The 12,013-nt window shown below is 39.0% G+C and overlaps 1 protein-coding gene across 1 annotated transcript in view; it reads left to right on the top strand.

Moving 5' to 3' along the window:
• Nucleotides 1–12,013, top strand: part of LOC133410575 (coiled-coil domain-containing protein 148-like) — a 39,326-nt gene that overhangs the window by 17,719 nt on the left and 9,594 nt on the right. The window contains exons 10-11 of the mRNA XM_061691927.1: nt 2,955–3,161; nt 11,116–11,256. Coding sequence (XP_061547911.1) covers nt 2,955–3,161; nt 11,116–11,256 — 348 coding nt within the window. The remainder of the gene's footprint in view (nt 1–2,954; nt 3,162–11,115; nt 11,257–12,013) is intronic.

Here is a 12,013-nt window from a genome sequence, read left to right as displayed (position 1 = left end):
CTTGAGTGCATTATAGGGCACTGAATTTGATCACTTAGCATTCAGACAACACTTCCAAGTGGTGTAACCACTATATAGTACGCTATATTAAAAAAAAAAAAAGTATAGTGGTTAGTGGGTGATTTCGGACAACGCCTTGGAGACTAATTAGCGTTTGCCTTAAACTAGCAGACAGGTATAATTTAATTTGTTTTTATGTTGAGTTTGACATGTCAGTGGGCTTCAACTATTCTTCTTTTCCTTTCGGCTTGTCCCTGTAGGGGTCGCCACAGTGTGTCATCTTTTTCCTTGTAAGCCTATCTCCTGCATCCTCCTCTCGAACACCTACTGCCCTCATGTCTTCCCTCACGACATCCATCAACCTTCTCTTTGGTCTTCCTCTAGCTCTCTTGCCTGGCAGCTCCATCCTCATCATCCTTCTACCAATATACTCACTATTTCACCTCTGGACGTGTTCAAACCATCGAAGTCTGCTCTCGCTAACTTTGTCTCCAAAACATCGAACCTTGGCTGTCCCTCTGATGAGCTCATTTCTAATTTTATCCAACCTGGTCACTCCGAGAGCGAACCTCAACATCTTCATTTCCGCCACCTCCAGCTCTGCTTCCTGTTGTCTCTTCAGTGCCACTGTTTGCCCTTCATCCTAGCAGAGACTCTTCTGTCACATAACACATCTGACACCTTCCTCCACCCGTTCCAACCTGCTTGGACCCGTTTCTTCATTTCCTGACCACACTCACCATTCCTCTGGACGGTTGACCCCAAGTATTTAAAGTCCTCCACCCTTGCTATCTCTTCTCCCTGTAGCCTCACTCCTCCCCCACCACGCCTCTCATTCATGCACATATATTCTGTCTTCTGTCTAATCTTCATTCCTCTGCTTTCAAGTGCATGCCTCCATCTTTCTAACTGTTCCTCTCTGGGTACTCTGTCATAGGCTACAAAGACACGATGTAGACCATCTCTGTACTTTTCCATCAACATCCTCAAGGCAAATAATGCATCTGTGGTACTCTTTCTAGGCATAAAACCATACTGTTGCTTGCAAATACTCACTTCTGTCATGAGTCTAGCCTCCACTAGTCTTTCCCATAACTCCATTGTACGGTTCATCAACTTTATTCCTCTATAATTCCTACAGCTCTGCACATCACCCTTGTTCTTAAAAATGAGCACCAGCACAATTTTCCTCCATTACTCAGGCATCTTCTCATGTGCTAGAATTCTATTGAACAAGCTGGTCAAAAACTCCCCAGCCACCTAGGTGCTTCCATACCTCCACAGGAAAGTCATCAGGACCAAGTGCCTTTCCATTTTTCATCCTCTTTAATGCCTTTCTAACTTCCCCCTTACTAATCATTGCCACTTCCTGGTCCACCACACTTGCCTCTTCTACTCTCCCTTCGCTCTCATTTTCCTCATTCATCAACTCCTCGAAGTATTCTTTCCATCTATCTAGCACACTACTGGCACCAGTCAACATATCTAAGTCTCTATCCTTAATCACCCTAACCTGCTGCACATCCTTCCCATCTCTATCCCTCTGTCTGGCCAACCTGTATAGATCATTTTCTCCTTCTTTAGTGTCCAACCTGGCATAAATGTCATCATATGCCTCTTGTTAGGCCTTTGCCACCTCTACCTTTGCCCTATGTCGCTTCAACTCTGCGAGACATTAAATGCTTGAAGCCTTTTTTTCTTTGAAAAATTGTTCACTATCTGCCAAAATGCTGCTATTTTGAATTGAGTTGAGTTGAGTTGAATGCCACCATGCAGCGCTCGTATCACAACTTTGAGCTCGCAAGTCAAAGAAAAAAAAAATCGGATGAATGACTGTTTATATCTCGAAAAACCCATAAGTCAAGTCACTTGTATCTCAAGGCAGCACGGTATAGTGCAAACGGTTAACTAATATGGTGTGGACTCACTGTAACTCATTTTAATACAGTTCCGGTTAGTCAATGAGAAAGTGGGATAAACATTTAAGGACAGAGGGTAGGATCCTCTGCAAATTTGACACGTTTCTACATTAATAAACATGATTTGCTTCACCGCCTCTGGCGCTTGCCTTCCATTGGCAGGCCCGTCGCTTCACTCATTTTCAGTAAAACCAGTCATCCGTCTAATGCCTTCCCACCATCAGTTAGCTGCTATTAGCCCAGAGATGAATATCATTCCCTCCTTTCCGCAAAAGCAGCCAAGTGATACAGCCACAGTGAGTCATGACACAATGATGAATAGCATGTGCCAGCCTCATACAGAAAAGAACAGCTTTTCTTCGGGACATTTCACAGCCAGGAAAGAGATACTTTTTTTTCACTGGCCTAGCTCAAATAGAGAAAGCCCTTTACCGATGGTCCTACTGCCTTTATCACAGATTGTATGCTGTAAGTGTTTGAATTACTTTAGCACCAGCCCACTCAATAGGTCTATGAATTCAAGCCTCCTACTTCAGAGTGACGTTCATGTGGTTTCCCTTTAGTTTCCTTGGTTCATTTAGAATTGGTATTTAAAAAGTCATTGTCATCATTTGACATCATGAGACCAAGATGACACCTAACAATAGCTCAACAGTACTTTGTTATCAAACAGTATGTTCTCAGAGGGAAGTGGAAACTGAGCTTCGTGTCACATTGTCATCGGCAGGTTGCAACAGAAAGGCAGAGAGACTGGAAGAGTCACAGATAGGCATAAAAAATGATTTCCTGGGAAATCTTCAAACTTAAACACCAGCCGTTGAGTTAGTTGTGCAAAAAAGTATTGAAGTTTAGAGGTCCACTTAAGTTCACGTGTAAAGGTTATAGTGCATTTTAGTTTAATCCTGAAATTTCACCCCGAAACCAAACATCCCTAACTTTTTGTGATTGTCGTATGTTGTTATTATTATTATTATTATTATTATTAAGCACTGACCTTATGTCACCACAACATCTACCCCATCCATGTTCTTGCAGATGGAGCATGAGCGTGCATTGGCCAGGCAGCGCTTCAACCAGACTCAGATAAAAGTCCTGACCCAGCAGTGGCAGCAGGACCAGGAAGAGCTTCTGGCTAAAGCCCTGGCCACCCTGCAGGAGGCGAGGGACGCATACCAGGAGGAGCTGGAGCTCCAAAGAGACCGCCAGCACCAGCAGGACATCTGCTTGTGCCTCAGAGAAAAGGTAAGTGTTTATAGGGGTGAAACGATTAATGGAGTAACTCATATCATTCGATTACAGAAAAAGTCTAAGTTAAATCGCTGCCTCGAAGTTTCGCAGTGATCACTTTTCCACACTGAGTGTTTCTGGAGACTCAGGAGGAATGAGCCAGTAAAAGATAATTGCAATTTGTCAACTACAAAACAGAACTAACTAATGTAAGTTAGTTCTGTTTTGTAGTTGACAACCGCATTTTTCTTTTTGACAACAGCATGTCTTCGATAGCCAACACAAGGTATTGTTGTTAGATATATAGCCTACTACCGCTTGTTAGAATGTATTGTAATCTACCCACACACCACAACAATAATAGACACAGCTGCCGGTGCACTTTCAATTGCTTTATTGAGCAAACAGTGACAAAATAAACTCGTAACAAGTACATTCATACATTAGCTGCTACGGTCACAACCGACATGCAGGCACTCAACAGTATGCAGCCATCCGCTAACATGAGCTCACAACCGCTACCGTAATTTCTTGTGTTAATGCGCACCCATGTATAATACACACCCCCAAAGTTGACCTCAAAATTCTGGAAAACCCTTCTACCTATGTATAAAGTATTTTTACAATGCATGATTTTGCTTCTTCCCATATGATGAAAACATCAAGTATTATCTGTATTTTGTTAGTTTTTTCAAAGGATTTTTCTGAAGTTAAGCACCTTATTTGTACACAACACTTTCTTTTTGTTTACTTGCTTTTATTTTGAAATTCACAGTCCTACTTTTATTTAAGAAATGACAAAACACACAGTTGTGCTCATATGTTTGATGGCAGAATTTGTAAGTTGTGTACACTTCTTTAAAGACAATATGAAGGACCAGCCGAAACACATTGAATTTTATTTTAATGGGATTTAAATTTAACTGTCACGCATTTCAGAAAAGCGTTCTCATTAAACAAAACATAACCATAAGGAAATTCATGATGGTTGTTGTTAAGTCATCAGTCGTATTTAAAAAAATAAATAAATAAAAAATAACAATATTTCACAAATTCTGCCAGGGTATGTAAACTTATGAGCACAACTGCATATATATGCAGTCATATCTATCCCTGTCATAGTGGAATGAAAGTGAAGGCTACACCTTTTTCATAACCTCTAGGTGGGGGTGTCATACTAGAATGAAAGTGCACCTTTTTCATAACCTCTAGATGGCAGTGGTATATTGGAATTAAAGCGTAGAGCTTTTTCATAACCTTTAGATGGCAGCATACATTTATAAAATGTGAAAGTTTTTTTCATTTTCCCCTATACCTACCTATAACGCACACTATTTACTTTTGACAATTTTTTTAGGAAAGAAATGCGCTTTATACGAGAAATTACGGTAACTCGTGTACCCACGTCATTGACCAGGCTCGGCCCCACCTTTTAAAGCCACACACACTCATAGTCTCAGATATTATAGTGTGTAACGTGAGGGTGGCGACTCCAAGTGGACACCAATAATACCTGCACCTTATATGACTTATAAGACTCATTCACTGACACTGATGACTACACAAGTCAAATATCCATGTTAACTGTGAGGACAGAGTGAATGAGTACATTTTTTTCTTTAGTTTTTTTGTTTTTGTTTAATATTGTAAATGTTTTTTTTTTAATGAATAATCCATGAACCAATCAGTAGAATATTCAATTTTAAAAATATTTGATAGCTGCAGCCAGTATTGTGTGTGATACCATTGAACATTTACACCCATATGACATGGCATATTTTATAGTGGGAATACATGAACTCTGTGGGCTCTGCACTATTATTTAACCCATGTTATTCATAAGGCACACTCATATCACAGGTGAATTTAGTGGTAAGTGAATTGGTTTCTGGTACAAAGTAGAACCTTAAATAAGACATATTATGCATTTATTTTATTAACAATACAAATCAGAAGCTAACGCTAATCTCCGTCTAGCAATACTCAGTGCAGCTTTCCTTACATTTTGGCTTTGATGTAGTGTTTCACCCCTCTGCGTCCAGATTGCAAATGAATAACACCCCTTGCCACCACTGAATAAAGTTGATTTTAATATCAACTGGGCTCAAACTTCCAGCGACCCTGAACAGGATAAACGATGTAGAAAATGGATCGATAGATGGTTGTGTTTCTGATATTTGTGCGAGGGTCTGAGTCCCCTGTTTGTGCATCTGCTGACAGCACCAGGCTGTCTGACAAGCAGCTCCAGCTTTTGGTGCCACTTGGGATGAGCTGTTAATGCAAACAAGCTAATAAAGGAAGGCCCTGCAAACATTGACGCCGCCGTCTCAGAGGAGTGCCTGTTGGCATTCACACAACCTTGTTACTCATGTAAACAAATCTGTTTTTGTGTGCTGTTGATTCAACGCTCACAATTCGTTTGCCAGTGTTGGAGTGATAATTACGCCCTGTAGTTTGTTTGATAACTGTGTCTTGTTTTGTCGAGAAAGAACATCTTAAATTGAATTTCTGGTTACGGGCTGCCCATTAAACTGAAGGTCTCGACATCATAATTTCTACATAATTTTTCCTCAAAGTTTCAATGTCATTCAAAAGTCAGTTTAGGTTGGATTTGCACTGCAGGTCCGATTGCCCAATTCTGATTTAATGCCAATATCCAATTTATTTGACTTAGTATTTTCATGTACATTTAAGTGACATTCAGATAGGAGTGAGGATTCATGCTGGTGGCATGCCTGATTCAGTTTTTTGTTTTTTTTCATCTAAGCAAAAGTGGAAAGAATAAAACAAAATACAGTACACCTTTGACAATTCATATCGACAACAGATCAAAAGAAGTACTTATCTAGAAGAGCCAGGGCATGACGTTGGCATCACGAAACAGTTGGCCGTCGACATATAGCTTGTCGACAACTAGCCACGCTCATTTGCCTTTGTCGCGGTGATTCTTCATCAACGGGTACAAGATTTTACGCATCTCGTTTATTTCCATGGGGAACTGATCGAGAGGGAGACTAGTTGAAGACAGCTGACTTTATTAAGAAAATTAAAAAGCGCTAACTTGGTGCTAACTTTCAGTAATAACTTTCAGTGATAACCAGATGTGGATAGTAATGCGCTACATTTACTCTGTTACATTTACTCAAGTAACATTTTCCATAAACTGTACTTTTTACTTTTACTTGAGTATTTATGTGAAGAAGGACTTTTACTACTATTACTCCGTTACAATGATCGACATGCCGTCCGCTATTTTTGTTTATTCAATCTTGCGTGTGCGCGTCTATTATTAGACTCCTTCTTCGATTTCCGTATAGGGTGCCTGTTGCACTGTTGCAATCAAACGGGATCACCAATGTCATTTGACTCCAATTCACCAATCAGACGACACAAGGCAGTCACGTGACCGCACAGGTAGCCTTCGCGAGGCAATCAAAATGACTCCTTTTCCCCCAATCAAACAACACAAGGCATCACATGACCGCGTACATTGCCTTCACGAGCCAATCAAAATGACTCATTTTGCGGGGGAAAAAACACCCGCGCAACTGTTTATTTTACAGACTGTCAAAAACAAAAGCTTTTTCATGCAGCTCCTAAATTGTGTCTGCCCAAACTTGGACATTTCAGCCCACTTCTAGCTTGAGAAAACACCTTGCGGTAAATTGCAGATGTTTTTATTGTTGTTTTGGCAGTGGATACGGCACAATTAGCACTATCCCTATGGTGTCGCACACGCACACACAATCAATAAGTCTGTTCAGCAAACAACTTCTTCATGAAGTCATTGAAGCGAATAAAGCAAATAATGTTTCTGTAGGGCCCAATGTACGTGTTGTTGGCTAATGGGCAGTTACAAATTTAAATGGTGTCGACTCCTATATATATATATATATATATCATTATTGTTTAATTTTATTTGATGTTCATGTTCTGATTTTTTTTTTTAAATCAGAAGTTACTCACAAGTTACTCTTTACTTGAGTAGTTTTTTCATTAAGTACTTGTTTACTCTTACTCAAGTAAATATTTGGATGACTACTTTTTACTTGAGTCATATTATTCTAAAGTAACAGTACTCTTACTTGAGTACAATATTTGGCTACTCTACCCAACTCTTTGCTAACTTTGGTGCTAAGTTTCAGAACATCATGTAAGCCGAAAAAGAAGTTCACCGTTCTACAGTATAGTAAACCTTAAACGCAACAAAACATTAACTGATAGCAAGCTGTAATGTTATCAGAATCATTTAGTCCTCATGAAAAAAAAAAAAATGTTAGTTTTATTATGTGGCCAAACATTTGCGCACATGCAGCACGACATGTCTCTAGAAATGTGTTTCTTCAATTTCATCACCTTTTTCCACTTTGATGTGGCATGCTGAAAAAAAAACCCACAAAAAGCCCCCCAAAAAAATAATTAAAAAGAAAGAAAAACACAATCCTTTAGATGCTCACTGGGCTGAAGTATTCCAAGATTGGGACCCCAGGGGCTTTTTTTTTTGGGTCTATTTCGAAATTATTCAACTTCAGGCATGTTCACATATTGACTGGTGTTTTGTCCCAATTCTCGTGAGAAAACTCCTGCAGAAAATCAGGAACGTAACATAATTCCATGTTTCATAGTAGGTATGTTTTGGAGCTGCTTAGCTACAGCCGACAAAGGGTGTGTTTAGTACATGTTTATTCGTTGTTGCTTTTGTCAGTTTTAGGTTGTTTTAGTGAGACGGTACAGACAATTAAGCCCACATGTACATGTAGGAGGTTGATTTCTATTAAGGATTCCTCAGCTCGACTGAGTGCCATTCTGGTTTCATTTCATTTTTGTCCCTTTAACAATTCTGTAAACCATAAGTCACTGATTTATTAGTACGTGTGTGAGTAATTCCAGTTGGCGTGATTCTAAATCTTTGTCAGCGTTCATAATTGGCTATTTCATTCATGCTCCTTCCTGAGCTGATTCACTGCATTATACATGTAAAGTCTGTCAATTAGACACACAATAGAAAGTGATAAAAGCTGCTGTGACGGAAGACGTCAACGTACAATTAAGGTTTTGAACAGGCTGCATGCAGCGTACAGATAAAAAAAAAGGCCATCATTCTTTTGTTCCTTTGACAGTCTTTACAATGCTACATAAAAGAACACTTCTGGCTTCCCTTTATTTCATACAGCATTTCATTATAAAAAATTAATATAGTACTTTAGGCTAGTCAGCGCCCCTTTGTTGCCATTGTGAGCTCTGAATTATATTTAGACACACATTACGTTCTGAAACAGTGCTTCTTACAGTAGATTCCAATCTGAAAGCTGCAGTAATTCACCTACACGTGGAATCATGCTCGCAGGGCTACTTCCTGAATTATTTTTTACACAGCTGAAGATGACTGGCAAACAATTTTTAAATTATATGTTATGCCAGCATGTGGCATTTGAGTCCAAATAAAAAAGCACTATTATGGAGACGTTTACCTATGAAATAAAAATATAATGTTATGATGTCATACAGTTCTACACCAGTGCAAAATACAGCCAAAATAATATTTGAATCATATTTGTTTATATTGTAATATTTGTATTTATTTTTATTTTGTATTATACTTTAATTGATTTCTCCCTAACAGTGTCAATCAAAACTGAGCATTAGTAATTGTGAAGGCAGAATTCTTTTTATACAGCTCATGAATTGGATCTCTTATAATTATTATTATTATGGTTGTTGTTATTGTTGTTTTTATGAACAAATATGAATACTATACCACATTTACTACTTAAATATTATCAAATGATATTTGGATATGTTTGTGTATCTGTATATTGTAATATTTCTATTAATTTTCATTTTGTTTTATATGTTATAATGAATTGTTAAATTGATTCCTCTGTGACAGTGTCAATCAAAACTGATCATTATGAATTTTTGATACAGCTCTTGTATTGATGTCTTATTTTTATTGTTATACTATTATTATTGTCCATTGTATTGTTAGTTATCTATTTTTAATGTGTTTTTAAAATTATTATTTCTTAATTTCCACTTCTAAAATTCCATTGACCACATTAGTGCTTTAAATGTCTTCATGATTGTCCACAGAATTATGTGTCTTAGTAGTGGATTAGTGGAGTCCCCCGCTGCCTTAGCCCAGACATTCAACACGTGCAAAAGCCTTGATGATACTCCCTGGTGCTAATCCACGCAGGAGCATTTTAATTTGCAGTCCATTCCTGTGGGCGCCCCTGTGCTCACTTTATAGGCCCGGGAATTCGTCTGCAAGCTCGGAATGCCGCACTTGAATAGCCGGCACGCCACAGAGAGCCTGCTGCATAACGAGTCTGTCACTCACAAGAAAATGTTGCAGTGTTTGTGTGTGCACGTGTGTGGGTGTGCATCCGCGTGTGTGTGCATCCGTGTGTGCGTGTGCCTGCGTGTGTGTGCATCCGCGTGTGCATGCGTGTGTGTGCTTGCGTGTGTTTGTGAGTGAGTGTGATGCCAAAGGTTATGTCGGTGTTCTTGCTTGGTGAGAGAGAGAGAAAGACTTGTCCTTGGAAAACATGCAACCTTAAGCAGACATATACTATCCATCCATCCATTTTCCGTACATCTCATCCTCACCAGGGTCACGGGTGTGCTGGCACCTATCTCAGCAGACTTCGGCCGAGAGGGGGGTACACCCTGAACTGGTCACCAGCCAATTTCAGCTAAAGACAACCAATGCAAGAGCTGTATCAGAAAATTACTGCTTTTACAACGGCTTTTAATTTACCTGTAATTATTGAATTGTTGTTATTATTATAACAGTTGGTCGGCCTATTTTTATGACTGGAGTTGCTTGCAAAAATGTTACTTTTTTAATTTTTCAAATTCGAGGCCAAGTGCTTGCTTCTTGTTGTTTAGTGCCATTCCCAGTTGAATTTCACTAACACTAAACATAAAACAAAGAGATTTGCAGATTGTCTATTTACCAAACTGCATAACTTTACCTTACAAAAGTTTTCTAACTAAATGCTAACATACAATGCAAAATGCCATAGATGGGCTTACGAAGCTAGCAGTGAATTCACTGTAATTATAACCCTTTAAGCAACGGATATTTGAAAACAAATGGCAGCAACACATGCAGACAGTGCATAATAATATACACAGGCATGTATTCTTTATCCTCTATGAAAAACTACAAATATTATTGCACCTTAGTTGTGACAGGCTTCTGTGTTTCATCATCAAAGCAATGAATTGAATTATCTTGATGCAAAAGCTGTTTAGTTCCTTACATTCTATTTCAATTTGTTATTACGCTATGTTTGTATAAAGTACAATGATGTAGACTGCAATTTTTCCCGCTAAAAAACATCACAAACATTTTTCGGGGCGCTGGAACAGATTAATTTCAATGTGAAAGATGATTTGCGGTATGAGTGTTTTGAGTCCTGAGCAAGGTTCACTGGTCACAGAATAAATGAAACTCATCAGTCAAGGCAATGTTTGTTTTGATCTTTAAAGCATCATAAGAGAATCATTTTAACTAAGAAAGCAAACATAAAAAGTTTCTCTGTCAATGTATTACTTCAACATACTACCTTGACACAAATTCCCTTTTAGATAGGGACTTTGCGGGTCTTAGGGCTTTTCAGAAAAAGCTAAAAAACAATGCAATAAAGGGGAGTTTTTCAGCATGCATTTTAACAATTAGATTAATCGGGGGTATTTAGGTCAATGAAGAGTGTGTATTCGCTCATAATACCTCTGGTTGTTTTAAATATATTTTAATGATGAACATGAGCACTCGATGATGTGATGCAAGCAAGTTTCAAACATGTATGGTTTTTAAATTGTATAATACTTGACCTCAGTCAGTGATTAAGGACGTTAAGTGCTCCGACTTCATCCCTCAGTGCATCCTAAAGTGGCTGTCAGCCTCGTAGTGATTCGTTTCATACAACTCTGTGCTTTGGGTTGTGTGTGTGTGCAGCTGCTGCAGTGGCGGGCCCATCAGGAGGAGGTGGCCGAGCTACAAGCGGCCATTGCTGCCAGACAGCAGGAAGAAGCCGAGGCCATTTTGAAGAGGGAGCAGGAGAAAGAGGCTGCCCTGCGGGCATATCAGAAGGAACAGGTGAACCTGTTTGCATCCCACATACACAGTGGAACCCTTGGGGTCTTACATTCACAATTTGACTAAGGAATTTGGGAAGTACAGTGGGAAAAAAGTCTGCTCACCCGTCCAAATGGCAGGTTTTTGTGATATAAAATAAATGAGACTAACAAATCATTTCAAAAAAAATTTCACCATTAACGTGACCTATGAAATGTACAACTCAATTGAAAGTTTTTTGTTTTTTTTCCCCAAGAAGGGAAGTAAAAATTAACAACTGAGATTATGTGGTTGCAAAAGTTCATTATAAGTGGGGATGTGGCTGTGTTTAGAAAGAAAATCACATTCAAACTCATGTGAAATGGGAGTCAGCACACACCTGCCACCATTTAGAGTGCCTCTGAATAACCCTAAATGAAGTTCAGTTGTTCTGGTAGGCTTTTCCTGACTTTTTTTTTGGGGGGGGGGGGGGGGCTTTCTGAAGCCTGATGGTTTTGTGCAAAATGTGACTGCTATTTGGAACTGTTCATAATAACATTTTCCATCTTGTATAAGGCCCCAGTTCCAGCTCGTTAATTCTCAACACAGCTACTACGTCCCAGTTACAAGGTGTTTTCGCTTGCACAACTACTTGATCTCAGTTGTTTAATTTTACTTCCCATCTCGAAAAAAAAAATGGTGTGGGGGGATGTGGCTATTTTCAGAATTAAGCAATGACATTTAAACTCGTGTTAAATAGGTGTCAGCACACACCTACCACCATTTAAAGTTACTCTGA

This window comes from Phycodurus eques, chromosome 12 (assembly GCF_024500275.1).
Source record: "Phycodurus eques isolate BA_2022a chromosome 12, UOR_Pequ_1.1, whole genome shotgun sequence".
In the NCBI taxonomy this organism is placed as follows: domain Eukaryota; kingdom Metazoa; phylum Chordata; class Actinopteri; order Syngnathiformes; family Syngnathidae; genus Phycodurus; species Phycodurus eques.
Note: the sequence above shows the minus strand (reverse complement) of the source record. Positions and strands in the feature narration are given on the sequence as shown.